The sequence below is a fragment of the Carassius auratus genome, chromosome 22, assembly GCF_003368295.1.
Source record: "Carassius auratus strain Wakin chromosome 22, ASM336829v1, whole genome shotgun sequence".
Classification (NCBI taxonomy): domain Eukaryota; kingdom Metazoa; phylum Chordata; class Actinopteri; order Cypriniformes; family Cyprinidae; genus Carassius; species Carassius auratus.
Window position 1 is genome coordinate 22,366,006 of NC_039264.1, and position 22,991 is coordinate 22,388,996.

At 38.5% G+C, this 22,991-nt stretch overlaps 1 protein-coding gene across 4 annotated transcripts in view; it reads left to right on the plus strand.

Annotated features, from left to right (window-relative positions):
- The first annotated feature begins 1,949 nt into the window (after window positions 1–1,949).
- The window catches only part of LOC113040027 (transducin-like enhancer protein 4), a 43,625-nt gene continuing 22,583 nt past the window's right edge, over window positions 1,950–22,991 (plus strand). For 2 of the 4 annotated variants that reach the window (XM_026198233.1, XM_026198234.1), the window contains exons 1-4: window positions 1,950–2,089; window positions 2,688–2,757; window positions 14,327–14,424; window positions 15,591–15,654. In XM_026198233.1, the coding sequence (XP_026054018.1) occupies window positions 1,965–2,089; window positions 2,688–2,757; window positions 14,327–14,424; window positions 15,591–15,654 (357 nt within the window). In that variant the 5' untranslated portion in view covers window positions 1,950–1,964. Of the gene's footprint in view, window positions 2,090–2,687; window positions 2,758–4,630; window positions 5,469–14,326; window positions 14,425–15,590; window positions 15,655–22,991 lie in introns of those variants that run through there. The other 2 variants (XM_026198235.1, XM_026198236.1) reach the window with 2 other exon arrangements.

The following is a 22,991-nucleotide window of genomic DNA, read 5'->3' on the forward strand; positions in this document are numbered from 1 at the left end:
TGGAGGAGGGTCAATAGTTTAAAACTCACAATTATGACGACTTATCTTGCATTTCCCATGAAAAAGTCTGAATTGTGAGATAAAACTCACAGTTACATATCTGGTGTTTCATGCTAGGAATAAGTTTCCATAAATTCCTTTTTAAAAATTTCCTGCGAAAATTTGCCAAACGACGGAAAATATGAGTGCACTTTAAAAACGCGTATCAATGCAGATTTAGTAGTACACATATGTGTCTGTGTGGGAACTACAGATCTTTATCCAAAAATGCTGTTTTGCTTTATGTTTCACACTCTTTGTTATATACATATCACTTATGTTTCACCTGTACCTGGTAGAGTGATATGTATAACAAAGAGTGTGAAACCTAAAACAAAGCAGCATGTTTTGGATAAAGATCTTTAGTCCGTGACACGCTTGCAGGCAGATGACTGAGGAAAGTCTGTGTCGTGTTTCATAGTGCGAGACACTACTGCGATTCGAGCTGACACAAGAGGTGAAGCCTGAAGTTAATTACTGGAGAGATGGGAGGCCCGGCCACACTGAAGCGCTCGCTAGCAGTCAGAGCTTAGTTCAGTTAAAGAATAGACCACATCTATCAGAGCAATCGATACTCACTGACAAAGATAGTCTCTCTTTTCTTTCCTTGTGTGCATGTGTGTGCTCGGTGTACACTGGTCTGCACACATCTCGCAGTAAAAATGCTAGTCATTTAATATAAAAATGGCTTTGTGTGTGTATTATTAATATTATATGCTGTCAAATGATCATTTCAAAAATACATATATACATCGTATATGTGTGTGTACTGTGTATATTTTGTATTTATATATGAACAAACACACATGCATGTATATTTAAGAAAATTTTTACTCTTATATATTAAATATATTTATATATAATATAAATTATATGAATATAAATATATACATATATTTCCATATATATGCTGTATGTGTGTGTATTTATATATAGATTTTAAATATACACAGTACACACACACACACATATATTATGTAAACCGAAACTTTTATTTTGAATGCAATTAGTCGTGATTAATCATTTGAAAGCACTATATTATATAGGTTTTTATAATAAACATTACAATTTATTTACAGATAGATATTTTGAACAATGTAGGTAACCAAATGGTTGACGGTACCCATTGACTTTCACATTCCCATCAATTGCTCAGATTATTTTTATTTTCAGATTATTCTGTACTGTGGAAGTCAATAGCTACCGTCAACTGTTTGGACACTCACATTCTTCAAAATATCTGCTATTGTGTTCAGCGTAAAATATTAATTAATACAGGTTTAAAACAACTTGAGGGTGAGTAAATGATAACTACATCTTTATTTTTGGGTGAACTATCCATTTAAATACTGTAATATATATTATTGTATTTAATATTTAATATAAAAATCAAAGTAATGTAAAAAAAAAATTTGGGGGGGGGGGTGTAGATAAAGTAGCATTAACTCTGAAAATCTAACCTATGTTATGTTCAACAAGGCAGCACATGCACTCCTACATGGGGTATTATAGTAAAGATGAGATGGTAATAACTCCTTTCGTGTTCCACAGAAGAAAAAAATCATACAGGTTTGGAACAACATGACAGAACAATGATGATAGAACTTTCAGTTGTTTAATAAACAAGCTGCTCATTCATTTACAAGGTTATCATAGAGCCACTATGACTCACCATATAAAGAGACTGTTTATTTGTTATTTCGCTTAATTGTTCAAGGCACTCAGCACTAGGTGCTACACGTTGCTCATTTGTCATTAGCAGTCATAGGTGATCGTTTATGCGGCGTGATTGGCAGCTGGAGGCGGGAGCGAGGAATAACTGGAACTTCAATGCCCACAATCCCTAAAGACTGCACCCCGCCCTCCACACATGCTGCAGCCAATCAGCGGCCGCGAACGCCACGATTGGACCGTTGCAGCCTCTGATGTCAAGGGCAAACGTGGGACTTGGACGGTTTGATTGGTTGGAACGGTTTAGTCGCTATAACCAATCGGAGGAGCGCTGGAGAGTGCCCGACAGCCGCCGAGTTTTAAGGTGGTCTGGAGAAAGGTAAGGGGTCTGATTTATCTCTTGTAATTTGCTCTTTTGATATTTAAATAACGTCTTGTATACATAAAACACGCATAAATAAGTAGGGTAAATAAAATTAAACGGTCCGGTGATATTTCTGTCCTCATTTAAGTTGATTCCCCTCTTATATTTAGGTAAACATAATTGGCTTTGGAACATTAAACTTTGTTCAGCGGCCTCATCATCTTTTTAAAAGCTTTCAGAAGTTTCTACTAAAACTATAAATAAAATGTGTCTCGTGTACAATGCATAATTGTTTTTATTAGGAGAATTATTGACATGCAAGGAACTTTACATCGCATTATTTGCGAACTAATCAATATTGATGCCGATTCGGATCAAATGTGAATGTGAGACTAAAGCTGAACTTGATTAATTGCTGTAAATGTGGGTCATTCTGGTACATTTATGAATTTATACCATGATATGTTTATAGATATGTTTGTTCGATAGATAGATAGATAATGTCAAATTGTCAGAATAACTTAAAAAGTGTAACATAAAGTGTAAACGCAGCTATTGTTATATATGAATATCCAGTTCGTCTTCCCCTGATTTTCCCATTATATTATTTCAGATCTTGTGTTGATCCTGTTGACCTCTTACCTGAAGCTCAACCAGTCCAGGACGTATCATCGCGTAGGAAGGTAAGAGGTTGAAAGAAGAGAGTCGTGTGAATAATTACCTGTCTAATCCACACAATTAGATAACGGCGATTAGGGCAATCCCTGACCACAGAGGTGTTGCAGACAGAGGGATGATTAAAAAGGGATGCCTCTGAGATCAAGCTTATATGTCGGAGGAGAACAAGTGAATGATGAAGAGATGGTGGTGATTACTAGGTTATTAAAATTATAAAAAAATTTGCTGATGTGTTTTTCGGACACACAAACAAGTGACGTGAACATGCTCCAGATAAATCAAGGTTGTAAGTGTTGCAATCATAACTTAATTTGCCAGTTTATTTCTCGAAGGGCAGATAAATGCTCGTCTGTCAGAGGCGAACGTGCAAATATGGGGTTGGACACACATGGTGCTTTCACGGAATTGCTGGCAAATTGAATCATTCCTCATCTCTCTCGCTCTCTCTCTCTCTCTCTTTCTACATCCCTTATTTTCTGATTTGCTTCTCCCTTGAGGCAAATTTAATTGCTCAGAGGTTGCTCTTTCAAAGCTCCGGAGACTTATTTGTGATTTCAGTTATGCTTCATTGAAGTATGAATTTTGCCTCCGATATGCCTTCCAGAATTCTTTAGGAAAAGTAAATTGAGACAAATGAGACACAAGTTGACATACAGTAAGTAAAGTAAAGCTTTGTTCGTCTTCAGAACATAATTTAAGATATTTTGGATGAAAACCGGTAGACGTTTGACTGTCTCATAGACTGCCAAGTAAGTTACACTGTCAAAGTCCAGAAAAGTATGAAAAGCATCATCAGAATAGTCCATCTGCCATCAGTGGTTCAACCATAACACAATGAAGCAACACAAATACAGTACTTTTTGTACGCAAAGAAAACAACAAAAATAACGACTTTATTAAACAAGTTTTCTCCTCTGTGTCTCTCCACATCACCGTAGAGCCATTTTGGAAAACACCTGATGAACGCAAGCAGTTTATTCTCTTCTGTGTCAGCCGCGTCACACGGATACGTTTTCTGTGTATTTACTCTTTGATTTGAACGAAAACAGCGCATCCTTGTTTAGCTCATATTCTCCAAAATGGCACTAGGGTGATGCAGAGAGACACAGAAGAGACAAATTGTTCAAAGTCATTGGTTTTGTTTTCTTCTTGTACAAAAAGTATTTGTGTAGCTTCATAACGTTTCAGTTGAACCACTGATGGCAGATGGACTATTCTGATGATGTCTTTCATACTTTTCTGGACCTTGACAGTGTGTTTTATTTGGCAGTCTATGATACAGTCACAAGCCTCACGGTTTTCATCCAAAATATTTTAAATTGTGTTTCGAAGATGAACGAAGCTTTTACAGGTTTGGAACGACATGGGGGTAAGAGATTAATGACAAAATTTTCATTTTGCGGTGGATTAACCCTTTCAATAAATGATTTTTTAAATATAAAGAATTTTGCTAATAAATATATAATTTATAAGATTCTATTTTCTTTGTATGTATAGATATACTGTATATATGTGTGTGCAATATATAGAGAGATTATATATATTTCAAATTTTATATAATTTAAACAAAGTATAATTAGTAATGTATTTTACATAATAACATATAGGTTTATGTGTGTAATATGTAAATTGTAATATAGCAAAACAGTTTACATATGTCATATTTTGTATCATTTTAAACAATAATGTTTTAATTTATAAATACGATTATATTCTCTAAAATAAATTAATTTAGGTATTATGGCTCAGATAAGAAAAGATCTGAGCACAGTGTTGAGATTTGATCTAGAAAAGACACATCAGAGATCACTGTGGCAAGAAGGGTATTTTTATTTCAGTCAAAAAAAAATTTAAGCAAATGTCTCAGTTTTCCCTCTAAAAACATAATGAATTGCTGTTTTTTCCCCTCTATAGGTCTGTATGGTGATATGAATCTATCAGCCTTTCAATGCAACGACGACAAGAAATCATGCATCATTGGTTGTAAGCATGTATTGGTGTCTGTTTCTGTCTCTATCTCTCCATCTATCTACCCTCTATCTATCTCACTCGGTCCACCTTAAGTGCAGCTTGAGCAGGCTGTGTGTTTGTGTTGAAGCCAACAGGCACAATATATTACAGTCTAGGGCTCACTGCTGAAAAGCCTGCTGGATCTTCCAGTGACCTGCTGTTCTTTCCTGCTTTCCTGTGTGTTTTTTTCCTTCCTCTCTAGATTTAGATTAAAAACAAAGCCTGTTCCTCCTTCTCCTTGCCTTTTTAGACCTCGGCAAAGAAGCCCTGCAGTTTTGAGGTACTGTTACAAGGTTGGAAGACTCGAATGGAGATACGTGTTTGTTTTTGTAGCTTGTTGGGGACATTTGCAGAAGGACAAGACCGAGGACAGCTGGACGTGATTCTTCGGAATTCCCTGCTCCTCCTGCTCTCCTGATCTGTCGGACTGAGAGCCGGACAGTAACGGAGTGGGACGTCAGGGAATTCTAGGGGGGAAATCCAGTCCAAGTGTGAGTAAGGGGATCTGTTTTTGGAAGACCCACTCGTCGGATGCACTGACAGCCTTCTGCGGCTCGGAAAGAACAGAGCCGGGTTCCCGAGCTCGATCCAGGGCTCTGTCCCCTGGTGGAGGGGGTACACAGGAGTACAGAGGGTCAGCGCGTTGGCCGTCAAACCCATAGCCGGCATCCCTCCGGTGACCATGTACCCGCAGGGTAGACACCCGGTAAGTGCTGTGCTCTCTCTCTTTCTCCAACATCCTCGACAAATGGGACAGATGAAGCGATTGGGTGTAAGAGAGACGTCTCTTCAGACTTTCAGTTGCACGTACGCATATTCATCTTCACCCAGCTGTCCTCAAGAGCCAGTTGATAGAAAGTTGTGTGGGAGGAATCAAACACAATGTGTGTCCGTATTAGTTTGTGTAATAAACCTTTCTCATCGGCCCCTCTAATAGATGGCAGTGCGTTTGGGCAAATCTAGAGTGGTTTAGATGTGATATATATATGTGTATAAGTGTGTGTGTGGGTGTGGGTGGGGTTGGATAGGGCTCAACTGTGGGAAGTTTATTTGTTATCTTTGACGCGTCTTTGGTTTATTGATGTTTCTAGAATCTGAAGAATCTACTGTACATCGCAGCCCGTTTTAAGTGTGGCTTGGCGTACAAGCCTAAACTTGTCATGTATACGACAACGCAAGGCATCAGATCTGTTCATGAATGAATGAAAGATCTCTTTAGACTGATTTAGTGTGCATGTAGTGCACTTGCCCCATAGACTTCCATTGTAAGGGTGAATTTCACAAAACATGTCAAGAATGAGACGTATTTCATCTTAAAATCTGAAGAAGAAAAAAATTGGGAAATAGATTTGGCATGAAGTACTTTTTAGGACAGTTACCGCATAATTTTTTCTCCTCATGGTTTTCATGTGATTTTTTTTTCTTTATCTTTAGATTAAAACTTTGAATGTTTATTTAACCTTCTCCCTCACCTTTTTAGACCTCAGCAGAGAGACCATGGGATGTATTACATATTTGTCAAATTTGTATTCCTGTAACATTCTGAGCTTCCAAGTCAGAGTGATCGAATGTAATTTATAACCATTCAATGAACGAACTCCAAAGGTATAGTGAAATCTGCAGCCAGGTTTTATTTTTCCCCCTTATGGCCTGTGAAACATGACCTGCAATGGTAAAAAGGTGTGAGAAAGGTCTCTGTGAAGCCAAGCATAAACATTGCCTTTTGTGCTCACACCTTTTCTCGTTCTGTAACTTTTAAAGAAATCTCCATGTTCGTGAGAATACTCAGAAAACACAGATCCACACATGGTTTGAACAGCTTGTTTATTAGCGGATCTCGTTAACCCAAGCATCTCGGTTACTTTTTTTAATGGGTTTTTTATTCAGAAAGGAAACAGTAGAGAGATGACAGGAAATTACTGGTAGGAAAGAGTGATCGCCAAATGACCTCAAGATGGGATTCGAACTCGGGTCTCCGTGAGCACGGTTGCGTTATTTATCAACACACTAACCACGAGGCTATTGGCGCCAAAAGCATCACTGTCACCTTTGCTCATTCTTAATCTAAAAATAAAAATCTATGTTTCCACAAAGAACCTTTTAAGAAATGTTTGCTGTAAGGTTCTTTGGGGCACCAAAAATGGTTCTTCTATGGCATCACCACAAAAACCCCAATTTATTTGGAATCTATGAACACTTGCAATCTCATAGCAACTCCCTGGAAACTAGCAAAGTACTGCATTTTCTTCAAGCAATGTAAATCTCAATGTCTCAGCATGCTTCAGGCAATGTTTTACCAATCAGATTGGCCCATCAGTAGTTTAGTTAGACAATTCAACATCATCCAGTGCAAATCAGAGGTAGCCTGTCAGTGTGAAAAGAGTCTGCGGTACCTGCCTATTGAAAGGGTTAAGGCCTGATTTGCGAGGCAAACTGCATCGGGAGGACTGGTAATTGGTTCCACTGGATTTTTGTGGTTAGTGTTATCTGAAGCTGGGGGATTGGAAGGTGGAATGAGAGAAGGGTTACAGCGCTCCGTGCTTCTGAGCCAAAAACAACAACAATAAAAAAAGCTGGGCAGACAAAGCTCATAATCTGCTGCAGCCACACCTTCAGTTTCCGACAGTTACAGAACACAGACTTCCAAAGGTGGATCAAATGCGCTTAACACATTGTTTTTAAACCTGAAGATGAAGTGCCTCGATGGTAATGCCAGCGTTCAGTTAACGTTTAAGGGTGACAAGTCCACAGATGTCATGTGTGAGGTGTGAGAAATGTGAACTCTCTCTCTGTTGAAGGTCTTTTGGACGGGACAAGTAGTTTGAGAACCTGATACAAATAAGAGGATGTAATACGAGTGTGTGAGCGCACGTAGCACACGAGGCATCGGTGCGCTTGCACCATCGCTGATTGTACCCGTGTTTGCACTGTGTGGATTTATGGGTGTTTTGTAGGCAGGTGCTGGTGTGTGTTGTGCCAGGATGTGAATATTTACATGAATACTGAGCTCAAGGTATAATGGTGAAGATGGCATGTAGAGAAAATCATGGTCAATTGAACTGTATTTACAGGTATGAATTAAAATGTCACTTTTCACAAGTTTTGCTCGTGGTCTTGACAGGCAAGGTTCTTGAATGCTGAAAATTTGTGTTAAATGCTGGGTTTTTTTCATTGCTGCCTGACTTTTATAATGATTACTAGGGACGGTAATTGTGAGGAATGTATTCTGATCCCATATAACCATTACTTTTCCATTAGCCGTTCCTTTAGTAGGCACTTTTGAGGAAAGAAATATTTGGAAGAAGTAAGTTCTTAGTGCATTTACTGCCCTCGGGAGCTTTCAGTGTAATAACTGACAGACATATATTCCATTCCTTATTTATTGAATTCTTGTTGAAATGTGTTTATCTTGACCTTTAGTGGCTTTTAGCGACTTGACATGGTGCGACAAAGTAACAGTCCTTAGTATTTCAACGTGATGAAAGCACTTCAGTAACTGAGTCCGAATAAGTAACCGCTTATTCATAAAGTGTTTATTAAATGAAATGGCTCAGAAGATTCACTCATTTGGGAATCGGACTACACTTCTCATAATGTGTATTTCTGATTTACTGAAAAGAACCACTGCATAAGAATAATTGTTTAAGAATCATAGTAAAACAAGGCACTCTTTATGCTAATTTAGTTTCACTAAAAAGAATTGCTAGCACTAGATTTGGAATCATGCTTTTGGGAATTGGACAACACTGGTTAAACTGAATGCTTTTGATACACTAAAAGTAATCATTTTGTAAGACTTATTTGTTCAAGAATCAAACTACATGGGTCACACATTTTGTATTCTAATTCCTGGCTCATGATAGTTATTGTTTGAGAATCTAACAGTACTAAAGTAGTTAACAGTGTGTTTGATTCACTAGAAAAATCCATCAGTCTGCAGAAAATGCATGTTTCTTGACATAGCTGAAAGTCATAAAAACCATTGCATTCTGATACTAAAACTGACACTTACAAATGGGTTATTTTTTCATACAAAGCACGAATTGTACCATATTCATGCATGTTTTTTAGTGTGTTATTGCGTGAATGTGTGTCTGTGAGTGAATGCCAGCTTTCTGTTGCACTGATGTGTTGGCCAAGTCAAAGTCATAGCCAAATATTTAGCCACAAATTTCACATATGCTTTTTTTTAATGAGCTGGTAGTTTGAGCTGGAGTGCTCTCCTTTGCTCATTTTTACTCACAGCCATATTATATTAAAAAAATGTTTTATTCTGGCCACATTTGGATGTTAAACTTGGTTGCAGGTTTCATATCTTCACACTGTTTTATTATCACTCTTTCGGGTTGGTCAGAAACACATGAGGATTTTCTTTCTTTCTTCATTTAGGCTCAAACTATTGCTGGTTTACTCTGTAAAGCATAAAAGCTGTTTTCTCTGCCTGCCAATCCACAGTTCATAATCCAGTATTGGATGCCGATTGCTTTTGCTCGGCCCCACAAAGCAAGCTACTCCAGAGCCGCATTGTAAGTAAGTCGCCAAGATAGTCCCAGCAGCCATCCAACGTCTCAGCATTCAGTGGGGTTTAAGATTGGGTAAAAGCCTCAGAAATGATTGGCAAAAATGGAAGGACTTTCTCTCAGATTGTTCAATGAGGATGTGACACCCAGTTCAAGGTGTACCTGCTAAACTCAAGCACCTCAAACCCATTGCATCTTAGGAGTTTGTGGGGACAAGGTCTTGCAGGACTGGGAAGGAAGGAAAGCTGGGTTTTTAGAGAGCGAGATCACACACATTCACCCAGATCCCCCCCGAGATCACACTGACACTTCTCTTCCTCCCACTTTCTGGTGATCCTTATCTATTCGTGCGCCTTTTTGCACTAAATATTTCACCAGCGGATGATTATTTCATGGATGTCTCTATCCCAGCCTGTCTGCGAGGATGTGAGCGAAAAACAGCTTCGCAGTCGTCTCGGAAGCTGACGGCGCTCCTCTTTCAACGTGTCTTTCTCTCCTTCTTCAAACCGATTTGAGTCACTGTGTCCAAAATAGCAACTCCAGCAGTGATATACGAGATGATCAGAGTGGGCGATTGGGAGAGATTTCATTTCCCACCATTGTTATGGGATCTGCTCGTCTCGGTCTCCCCCTTTGACCTCCCTCAGAAGATAATCTCCAGTAATTCTAGGCTAGCCTGCTGCAGCTCGTCTAAATTGTGATTGACTAGCCGCTGTCCCACATGGCTCGCTGTCTGCCTCGTCCCCCTCTATCCAGATTAACTGGATCAGTTTTGGATTTCAGGATTCCCCCTCCTTCTGTCTGACACACACTGTTGTATCTAAACAGACGCTCCTACCCAGGATTCCTCCTTGTTTATTTGCATGTGTTAGTTTTGCACGCATGTTTGTTCTTTATGTTGCAGAGCCCTTCGTTTTAATAAAGTCCGAGCAAATATTTTTTTCTAAATTCATCTAAAGCAATAAAAGATTCTTTATCTCTTAATTAAATGCAGTGATAATTACTGTTGCTTATACTTAACATTAGCTGCGTTTCTATTACCATTCTAACTGTGCATATTGAAAATTGCACATTGAAAATACGCTCAATGACAATACATCAGTTTCGCAAAAAACTCCCATATATATATATATACATATATATATATAATATAAAATTACACTCACATTAGATGGTTTTTCAGGCAATTCGAAAAGGAACGTTTCATAAAACTGCAATGGAAACATTGGTTTTCCACATTTACAGGTCATCTGCCACACATAAGTCACATGATCATTCTTTAATGTACTATAACTTTAATCTTCTATAAAAACACTTTGTAGGTGGCCGCTCTCAAGCGTAAGGGGCTTTCTTTGCCATTAATGTTTGGATAACCCCTTATTTACACTGCAAACAGCTATGGCACATTACGTCTCCGTCATGACCAACGAAGCTGATCGCAGCAACTCTAGTTAATGCTTGTGTTTATACCAGCCACTCTGTGGCATGTCCCAGAAGTGGCTCTCCGCACTGCTTCGCCAAAAAAAAACACGACTACGTCTCCTTTGATTAAAAATGATGGCTAGTGCAGTGGCTGCAATTTACGTAAACTTACCAGCATCACCATAATGTATTGCATTAATATTATTTTAGTCGCATAACATTGGAAATGGTTTTGCGCAAATCTTTAATGGAAACCAGGATATTGTTCAATACCCATCCTGTACCATTTTTGCTGCAGACACGAAAGGTAGCTCAAATTTTGCAACTTGTTGAAACTTCTAAACTGCAAAGCAACACCCTAGAAACAGTATTCAACACCCTGTTACCAACCCAGAATACACTATCAGCCACATAACAACATCTAAGTCACCGCATAGTAAGTGATACGGAAACCACCTACAACAACCTAGAAACCGTGTAGCAAAACCTTGGACACCTAGAGACCTACCTCTCACAGCAACCTAGTAATTGCATAGCATCACCCTGGCAACCTCCCATAACATCCCAGCAATGGCATAGCACATTTTTGGCAACCCCTCACAGCATCTGAGCAACTGCAGAGCAATAGCAATTTAAACCCTGATAACCACTCAGAGCACCCTATCAACCTTATAACAACATTCTAGCAACTGCATAGCAAGGCCCTGGCAACCGCTCACAACATTTGAGCAACTGCATAGCCATACCCTGGCAACCACATAGCAATGCCCTGGCAGCCATCCACAACAATCTGGCTTCATGGTAGCAGGATTTACACTGATAACTGCACATTTCCTTAGAAAATGTAAAAATAGAGTTTGTGTAAAGTCAATTCAGTGAATTGTTTCTAAACGCATAATTGTCAGAAATGCATTGCTGAAACATTACAAAGAAGTTAGCTAAACAGTTTTTTTCACCAGTATTGTGAATAGTGTTTTTTTGGGCGGGGCTAGAATCGTGTATATGATGCAATAGAGCTACAGAGCATGGCTCCTCCCCTAACACTATAATGACGCTTTTCCACTGCGTAGTACGGTTCAGTACGGTTCACTTTTGAAGGGTTTTCCACTGGGTACTTGGTACTTGATACTTTTTTTATTAGAACCACTTCGGTTGAGGTTCCAAGTGAACTGTACCATTACTAAAACATGACGTGTAAACTCTGCTGAACACTGATTGGCCGTAGAGAATCATAACTACCTGCGTCACTGAACTTGTGACACAAACACAACAGAACCGCTAGATTTAAATCAGCACAGCCAGCGAAGGATCGAACACAACTCTTTTGAGTAAGGTGATGTTCAGCCCCTGGAATGCAGATTTTACTGGAGGAACCGCACTGAAAATCTAGTATTTTACCCCTCGGAATGCGATATTTACCAGGGAACCTCCCCTTGAAACACGATTGGGTTAGTTTCGAGTAGAAATTGGGTGGGTTTTGTTGTGAAACCTGGTAACCCTGACTACAGCCTACAGTTTGATAGCTAGCTGTGCCTTCATCACATAAATGCATAATACCTTATTGTAATAATTTTCAAAACAGCTTGGTCTCCTTATTGAAATTAAGATGCTAGATTATCCATTCAGGTTTGCGAGTGGGCGTGGTTTCAGCCCCGCCAACGGACACGCCCCCTGCATTTGAGAGCAGAGAATACTACTAAGATTGAGATACCTTAGTTTTTTCCATTCAGATTTGGCTGGGTGGTTAATAACACATTTTTCTATGTTGTGACAAACTCAGAAGAACACGCATTTAATTGAATTGTTCTGTGGCTACACAATATATTTATGAGCTGTTTCCTGGTTGTTTATTTTTGTGTTGTTGTGAAATGTACCATGTGAGTTCTGGCCCTGTGTGGTGTGAGCTGCTTTCAGGACAGTTACTGCACACACACACACACGTTTGAATGAATGAGGGTCAGTAGGGACATGATGATTGCCCCCCTCTATCCACAAACAAACACGGCGGTGTGTGTACTGAACTCATCCAGTCAGCTGTGCGCCTGCAGCTTAATTACTCGAAAGCTCACCGAGTGTCTGACCTCCACCGTTAGCCTAATTGAAATTTAATTGAATTTCGCTTGTCTAGACTAATTAAGCTCCTACTGAAACCGGCAATCTTCAGCTGCTCGCTGGACACCGAGCTTCAGAGAGAAAACCAGAAGCCCGGAGGAGCGAAGGACAAAGGCGGCCATTTTAGGAAGCAGCTGACAGAATGGGAAATGTGTTTAAAAATAGCAAAGGAAAGGACTTGGGTCTTAATGAGGAGGGGAGGTAGATATGAATACAGCTGGATCAGATTAGAGCACACAGGCTCATAGATGACCCCATGTGAAACATGTCTTTTGGGGAAAATATGTGGGTATGGTAAAATGCATCAGCAGAATTGAAAGTTCCATACTCTTGTTCAATAAAATAATATTTGATTCACTAAAAAGAACCAGTCAGAAGAATCATTCATTCAGAAATCAACCTAAACCATTTAGCAATTTCCAAAATTGTTTGCCAAGTAGGTATACTACTTTTGAATAAAAACTAACTTTGTGACTATTAAAAAACTATGTAGTATGTAGTATGAATGTGTTTAATTTAAGGTAGGTTTGCATGTCCTATAGCTGACATGTTGTCATTATCTAGGTTTCCATCCAAATGTGAGGCAAATCTTTTCAAAGTTCTTAAAAATATAAAAAAACTAAAAACTAATTTTGTATCAGGTGTTTCCATCAGGTTGTTCGAGCGGTGGTATTGGTAGTTAAATTAAAAAGGAAAAAAAAATAGTTCGCAAATGCAAATGCATTTCTATTATTCGTGTTAAATCTTTTTCAGCAAACCACCAAAGCGAATGTAAAAACTTCTTTGCGACTGAAAGGATTTTTTTATTTTTTATTTTTTTCAGCATTCAGATCACTCATTTTTGATGCAAAACTTCAAAATGCACATAAAAACGGTGGTGGAAACAACAGCTACTGTGACTCACTTAGCCATTTGCAACTCTTCTCTTATAGCCTTATGGGATAGTAAAATGTCCACTGGGTGCAGACTTCTGAATCTGGCCAATAATAGTACTAGCCAATAATAAAATCAGTTTTTCACCTACTATATAGTAGAGCCTTAGGCATATTCAGACACAGTATGCTTTAGTTTGACTTAAAACAACAAAGTTATTGGTTCAGGTATTCAGTCATTAATAAAGTAGAACTCAATGTCCTGGGAATGTATAGAAGTTTTGTATTGACTAAAAATTTATTTAGAATTTCTGGTATAGTTTCCATGAAATATTCATAGCTGCTTTTTTAATTCTCGAGATTGGGAATCGCATTTGTGTCTACCAGGAGTAAGGGTTAAATCTTATAAGAGCGTTTTGCAAAACAAGGGTTACACCGACCCCATAGAATTGCTGCTGTTATCAAATTTTCTCTCCTCCCTCACCAAAAATGCATGTAGTGTTTGTAGTGCAGCCAAGGTCAAAGATAATGCACTGGGAGCACTTTTCAATTTTATTTCAATGAGTCAATTAAGCAGTCCAGTCTTCCATCGCAGACCTATGGATGTTTAGTGATTAATAAGCCATCTCTCTCCTCAGGTACCTCTGCAGCCGGGACAGTCATTCAAGTTCACGGTGCTGGAGACTCTGGACCGCATTAAAGAGGAGTTCCAGTTCCTCCAGGCTCAGTACCACAGGTCAGATCATATGAGCTGATTTACTCCCAGAATGTGAAACGCATTTGATTATTTATGAATCTCTTCCTGTAGGCTAATAACCGGCTGGATGTGTATTGAATTAATTTCACTGTATTATACAGCACACTATACAGCAGTGAGGCATCAACGTTTTCATGTTATCCATGGAAAACTGCATTCAGAAATCAGAAATAACTAAAAGTGGTGATGCTGCTGGCTTAACAATATATTCAGTGTATCTTTTACAAAAACAAACTATTTTTCCCAACAAATGGCAGTTTTAAAATAATGTTGTTTGCATGTGTAACTTTACAGCTGAGCGAACTGAAACAACAATCAAATGAGCTCTGCTGAACTGTCCTGTAACGCTGTAAATTGCAGTGGAGAAGTTTAATTCATTTAAGTGATTTGATTTGTGTTGGTTCCTTTAACTGAATCAATTTGTGCTGATTGCATTAAGTGAATCTGTTTGTTCCGAATCATTTACTTGAATGGTTTGTTCTAAATCATTTTAGCGAATCAGTTCATTCTTGTTCATTGAGGTGAACTGGTTTGCACTATTTGCACTAAAGTGAATTTGACCATTTTGATTCATTCAAGTGAATCAGTTTGGATTGATTCCAGTAATTGAATTGGTTTGTTCAGATTCATTTAAATGAATTGATAATTTTTTATTCATTTGAATTATTGTTTTGTTTGAAGTGAACTACATTATTCTGATTCATTTAAGCAAATCAGTATTTCATTTCATTGATCTATTCATTGAAGTGTATAGGTTTGTTATGATTCATTTAAATTAACTGGTTGTTCTGATTCCTTTAAGTGAGTTCAATCATTCTTCTGATACATTTAAGTAAATCAGATTGTTTTGATTTCTTTAAGTGAATTTTTTTTATTCAGATTCTTTACATTTAATTGATTCATTCTCATTCACTGAAGTGCATCAGTTTGTTCTGATTCATTTAAGCGATTTGGATCATTCTGATTCATGTAGTTAAATCAAGTTGCTTTGATTCAATAAATCGGTTCGTTCTGATTCATTTAATTTAACTGATTCATTTTTTATTAATTTAAGGGAATCAGACTTTTCAGACTCAGTTTCTGATACAATGACAAGTCATTCGCATCTTTTGTACAATTCATATTTTTCTGCCGTGCTTTCACAGTCTCAAAATCGAGTGTGAGAAGTTGGCCAGCGAGAAGACAGAGATGCAGCGCCACTATATCATGGTGAGCTTTTCAACCCTCATATCGTCAGATCTGCCGTACGCTCCAGTAAATACAGCATAAAAGCCTGTCTGTGTTTAAAAAGAGAGATTGCGTTTCATTTCATGTTGCAGGGTGTTTGGTTAACCTGAGGACACATCAGCGGGTTTACGATAGGGGTTGGGAGGAGATGAAAAAGTGAGAGGGAGAAGGAAGGGCGATACGCGAGAGGAGGATGGAATGATGAGAGAAAAGAGATGGAAAGAGAGAAACAAAGATCACAAGCACAGACATGTAAATAATGAGGGAACAAGGATCCAGTGCTTGCAGTAAGCAGATAACCCACAAGACTATATTAAGCCTGCTAGTCCTGCCATGTACACCAAGACTTGTTTCAACAGCCTTCTCCTTTATTTTTATGCATTTATATATTACCCACATTTCTCTGTCTATGCTCTTTGACGACTAGACAGGACTGCATGCTCTTCTCGTCTCTCTTTAGTGAATGGTTAATTTGTTGATGGGCATAAAATAGTTTTCAGAGCTCATTTGCGATGGTGTGTTAGCCTCCTGGCTAACAGAAACAACAGAGACAGTGTATTGGACGATATTCAAGTGTTAAAAGCTTTGCTCTGTGCCGTGGTTCAGTGGTTGGCACACACACTCCTGATATTTTGAGCAATGCTGAAGGTCTTGTCATCTCTTCCTCCACTATCTATCCAATAAAGCAAAACACCCGCATGGTTATTTTAAAAACATGTTGAGGTTGTGGCCTTGTATTAATATGTCGAGCCATGATACAGATTCAGAAGAAGCAGAAAATTGTTCTATAAGCTCAATTATTTTCTAAACTATACATGCAACTTTCAGCTATATGCTAAACTATGCCACTGATTTGGAAGACAGAGTTCGAATCCGCCTCAATAAATCATAGTCATTAACTATTAAATCCTGATTGTGGATTGAAGTATGTCCTGGTGTGTGTCCTGATGTGCCATCATGATCTAGTCTTTAAAGAGCGCCCATCTACATGGTCACTCTGTGACCGCTGTGTGTAATCCAGACCCCGAGGCAGCTCAGGATGCAAAGATAGAACGAACGAGGGTCTAATGTGCTGCTTTTGCAGTAACACCCCCGCCCCAACTCATCCGTCTGATACTCTCTGCTCTCCTCCGAACATTACTGTCACAGATTGCCCTTGCGCCAGAGAGAAAGAACATAAGGAGAGATCAGGGGCAGAGACAAATGATGAGAGTGAGTGAGTGAGTGAGTGAGAGAGAGAGAGAGCGGTGATTGAAACGCAGCAGTAAAAAAGAAAAAAAGAGGAGGGGAAGATAAAGATAGCGAAGATGAAGAGCAGAAGAACTGACAGAGTGAGAGAGACGGTATAAAGACGCAGTGGGAGACAGTAAGACGACAAAAGGATGAGGACAGAGAAAGAAAAACACAAGGAGGAGAAGGGGAAAACCAGGAAGGCAGAAAGGATGACACATTTGAAAACGATTACTCCCTAGTAAGCTAAACGTTTGAGTGCTGCCGTGTGAGTGAAAAAAAGAGAGAAAACACTAATGGATTGCTCCTCTTTTAAGAGATTTTGAAACTTGTTGCTGCCCTGTGATGGAAAACGAACTTATATTTCCAACCAAACAAATCAAATTATAAAGCAAACAGCAGAAGTATTGCAATGCATTTATTTAATTTCAGAAATGAAAAGATGTAGTTGACTTTGTTTGTTCAGTAGAACACAAACCAAGTTTTTTTAAGTCAAACCGTTGCAGTCTATCACTCTTATAATGAAAGTGGATGGCAATCACTGCTAAAACATACAATAAAAAAACAAAAACATACACAAACAAAACCAACCTGTGGCTCGTGATGATTCATTGTATTTAAATAGTTTTTTTTACCTCTCATTCACGTAATGTCTGAACTGTTAGAACTCTCCTGTGTGCGTTCTCAGCAACAGGTGCGTGAGGCGTCATCTTCTTGCTTCATGGCGGATCGCAGACTTATAAGTGCATTACCGCCACCTATCTTTCAATGGACCATTGACCCTCGATCTACAACCTGAATTAGGAGTGTCAACAGTCCACTTGAGAGATAGGTGGCAGTAATGCACTTATAAGTCTGCGATCCACCATAAAGCAAGAAGAAGAAGAAGAGCCTCATGCTTGCTTGAGAACCAGGGGGGCAGGGTTTCATATTTTATTGAAGCATCCCTGGGCACCGCCATTGGTTAGCGGACCCCCACCTGCTGTTAGCATTCCATTGACTCCCTTTCATTTTGGCATCACTTTGACAGCGAATAACTTTACATCTGAAGTGTTTAAAGACTCCATTTGTCCATTCATTATTTCTAAAGAAACAGAACATGTATAAAAGGGGTCTTTGGATAAAAATAACTTGGAGTGTGAAGAACAAAAGAAAATCGTTTTGGAAAAATCTTCTTTAAATTACTTGCAGTTTCAATTTGAATTCTCATTTAAAGGTACAGTACACAATTTCAAAAATGATAATTTTTAAAAATCATAATTTAAAAACATTTCATTTACGTGTTTCACTTAACTTCCAAAAACATTCCTAAAAGCCCAAAACAATCTTGTCTAGCTACACAAGCTTGATTTCAGTGCCGTGAATTTCTGTTTACAGACCTTCACATAATGTATCCATGATGATATGTTGGTCAAAACAACTCAGAGGAGCATTTTATTGCTCAGAATTGCTCTTTTATAGCTCATGAAACTGGTTTAAATTTTTTGTTCTCAGTATCTGCTCAGATGTTTCTTGTAACTCTCTCTGTGAGGTAATTGTTGACATGCTGTGAGAGTATAGAGCAATAAAATGAATGCATATTACAAAGCTCAGAAAATTTTGATGAGACCACAAGTTTCACAATGTACCTGTATTGATTATAACTATATAAAAAAATTATAATATCACTATCATGTTAATACTACACATTAAAAATAACATTGTAGATAATCCAGCATTGACAATCCAACACAGTATGCGGCAGTATTGCATTTTTACATTCAGATGCACTGCTTTTTCATTGTTTTACTATGCAAGCAATCTTTTCGGAAATAAAAAATAAAATAAGTTAAACTTTTAAAACAGTGTAAAAACTGTTTTTGTTTTTTTTTCACTGTCCGGAATCTCACGTTTTTGAATGCAAAAACACATCCTTTGAACTAGCTGTTGCCACCCATCCTAAAATGGGGAAAAATTACTTTGGCCACCACAGTAACCATGTAGTGAGAAGCTGTTATTATAATTTTTTTATTTATTTATTTTTTACTCTGAGAATACCAGATATGAAAGCAAATGGGAGATATTACTATTTTATGTGTTGCTATACATTTTGTTTGTATTACAGTTTTGATAGTGTTCCTTTTCAGAAATGTCTTATACTCCTCATACTTATTAACTAATTATTCGGTTTTATTTGGTTTGAAATTCAATTTGATAAAATGGCATTCTGCAATTTGCTTCATCTGTAATTGCACTGATATGAATTGGCAGTCTATGAATCACGGCTCTGGTTTTGTGTGGCTGATAACGCACTCGCAATTTTCTCCCGTCTGTCAGGAAACTTGCCAGGTAACTCGTAATTCAGTCTCGGATTCACGAACAGCCGCCAACAGCACTGTCACCAACGACATTCGTGGCTTTCATATAATGTCCCTTTATTGTCTGGGGAAAAAAGGTAGTATAATGAAATAATTTATGATACTGCTCTTTCTTTGGCTTGTAACTGATTGAAATGATGAAGAAGAGTAATGTCTTAATACACAACTTATCATGATTCTGTCATCATTTACACTCGTATCGTTCCAAACCTGTAGGACTGACTTTCTTCCATTGAATACATGGAATGTCTTGGGAGATGCAAGGGTCTGTTGTACTTACCATTGGAAAAAGCATAACGCTAACTTGGATCATATGGGTCTTATCATACAATCTCCTCTGGTCTCCTTCCCTGCATACTGTCAAAGCCGCAGCGTTAGCATTAGCCGTTACGCTTTTTTGGCTAAAGGTTGCAGGCTTGCCCTCCATTGGCTTTGGTTATATCTTAGCTGTACACTATAATATTGGAACCAGTGATATTTATAGGTATTATAGTTCCTATTAGCTATTGTTTCTATGGAATGCCATACGTAAGCCATTCTCCATATTGGAATGGTCAAAGTGATCACTCAAGAGCAAGTTGCATGTGTGTCTGCATCCATAGTTATATGGTCACGCGACACGTCCTATTGAAATGTAAATATCACAAGTTTTTTATTTACATGAGGCTGCAGTCTTGTGGCATCTCGAGAAGCTCATTGATTTTACCTGTGAGTGACGACACATTGACCATTCCAAGATGGCGGATGTGTCGATGTGTCTGGAACAGGCGGCAAGGAAATCGGCCGGAAGTCCGCTGCGTGCTGCCATCTTGTAGCAGACCTTCCTTTGCATTAGCATTCCCTTTGACTCCCATTCATTTTGGCGTCACTTTGACAGTGAATAACTTTACATCTGAGGCGTTTAAAGACTCCGTTTGTCCATTATTTATTTCTAAAGATACACGACAATGTATGAAGGGCTCCATTACCTTCTATGTTACATTATGGCCCCGTAGAAACAGTTTTTGTAAAAACAGGCTAACGATTACGTCATAACCACTCAACTCTCTGTCGCATAACCGTACAGACAGGAGAAGCTCGCAGGCAATTAACTTAAAGTCGGCATGAAATCTAATTTGACAAATCTTCTTTTTATATGTAATATTGTAGTGTTTATTATAAATGATTTATCTGTGCACTTCATTATTTTTTTTTAAATTCATGTACCGTTATAATCTTTAATCAAATACATTACCCTACCATCCCCCCTCGAAACGACCTCTCTTCTCTTTCGGTCACGTGCCATGGCGAAAGGGTGCGGCCAGAGCCAAAGAGGGTGCGGCAATAGGTGTCTGTCTCGTTTCAGACACGTCGAGATGCTCTCGAGGGTGAACTTGACCGACTACTTCACTCGACTCATCATGGTTTGCAGGAGGCTCGTATAAATATGAACATGGGGGAGAGAAATCCTCCACAACTGAATGTAAACTAGCATTCAAATCTGCCTCCATTTTATTTGCAACGCCCAACCTCCAACGATCCAATCTAATTTCTAATTTCAGAAGCCGTTTAACTCGGATATACGTCACAGCAAGGACGTAACTTCCGTTTCATGTCGACTTTAATATGGCGTACTGGCGTTACATTTTAAAATACTATACAAAATAATTAACCAGAATACTTACTCCTGCTCACTCACGACAAAGAACTCCCCGCTCAAGCTCGCCGTCTCTGCAAGATTAACGATGGCAGTTTGCACGCACAGATACTAGTACATGTACATCTGTCAGACAGGTTGCTGACGTCATCAAGCTTAGTTTGAGTCTGCGCGTCAGAAACAGAAGTGCTAAAAAACGCTAAAAATGGGCTTCACTCAATTGAGTTCCAATGGGGTCGCTGTGTCCATTTCTTTTACTGTCTATGGTCTGGGACGGTCATATGTGGCATCTAAATATAACCTGTGTGTACAAGTTGGAGCTCTCAAATAATTCAGTTTATAAGTTGTTATTGTAATTCATGGATGTGGACACATTTTACAAGTTGGAATCTCGTAATTATGTAAATTCCGACATCTGTCAAATTTGACAGCTATCGTTACTGCATTCTGAAAGCCTAGCTTTTCACCCTCGCAAACTTTGGTATTTCTTACTGATAGTGCAATCCTATTTAGTATTTCCTTTTTTGGAGCTCTTTTGACAGCACAGAGGATGGTTATTTTTATATCGGTCAATTCAAATTGGGCTGTTTGGTGTTAATGGGCTTGTGGCAGATGCAATGATTGAGCCGAAGAGGATAGCCCAATGGAAATTATATCTCATCAGAGTTGCCTGTCTAGTAATACTAGATCAGAATGAGCCAATCAATGTGTCTGAGCTTAGAAGATCACAGCTGTATCCAGTACAGTGGAGTTGACACACACACACAGAGTCTACAGCGGTTTCAGCAAGAGCCGAGTGTCCAGCGACACAGCAGGATATATGTACAAGCGACGGATGGTAAACAGCTGCCGGGTTGAACCAGGGGACACCAAGTGCATTTTGCCCCTTGTTAGACTGGTGAGGACTAACACACACGCACACACACACACACACACCGTGGCTGCAGCAGGAGGAGAGGCTTTGTTGAACCTCCACCGCATTGAGCCCCGCTACATCCGCCACATGCCGCGCACAATCTGCTCCAGACAACACACACACACACACGGACACACTCAAGGGATTACACACACACACTCGTGGTGTAGAATGGGAATGCACATTACATTAGAGAGTTTATATAACAATGAGCTGCATTACGAGCCAAAAGCGCGTCACAATCCCACCAATATCCAGATTAACAACACAATAAATAAATAAATGTCACAGTGAAACTCACCCACCTTCAGATATTCTACATTTAGCAGACACTTTTATCCAAAGCGGCTTACAATGCATTCAGGCTATACATTTTTTTTTGGGAATCAAACCCACAACCTCCTAATGCAATGCTCTACCACTGAGCCACAGGAACACCATAGGGATGAACTTAAATATACAAGTGTGCAATGTAAACTACTTCACATACTTTATTTCTTGGCTAATAACTGGAATTAGTTCTTTGCCTGCCTTTTTTTTTAATTGCCCCACCTCAAAAAAGTGTTTGCTTTCTTTGCCCTTGCCCTATCAATATTTTCAGGGGCCCCACTTTTTTTTCTTCTTAGCAGCATAACTATATTTGTGTCAGAAGATGTATTTGTTAGCTATAAACTATTCATTAAACTCATCAAAAAATTGTATGGAGTTTATTTAATGGAATTAATTTAGAGATTAATTTAAGATTTTTTGCTGTTAATTCAAATTTGTTTTGACCTTATACATATTTTAAGTGGACCCACCGCAAAAGAAGGTACACTTATTTTTAGCATAATTATATTTGTTCCAGGAGCAAATGTGTTTGTTATTCATTAAAAATAGTTTCTTAAATTAAACTTAAATAATTAACTTTTAATTTAAAATGAATCAAATGAAATGTGTTATATTTCCAGCTGTTATCGTAAATTATTAACTTCAGTTTAGTTTATTTTATTTTAATTAAGTTATAACTTTTTGAAAAACATGCTTTTTTTAAATACATTTGCTCCTGACACACTTAAAACTCAGTGCCTTGATTCCAGAGTGTTCTGGGATGTTGCCAGGGTGTTTCTACACAGTTTCTAGGGTGGATACCGAACATCCAGGACACTGTTTCCCCAAACCTGTGTGTTCGGTTTTGTGT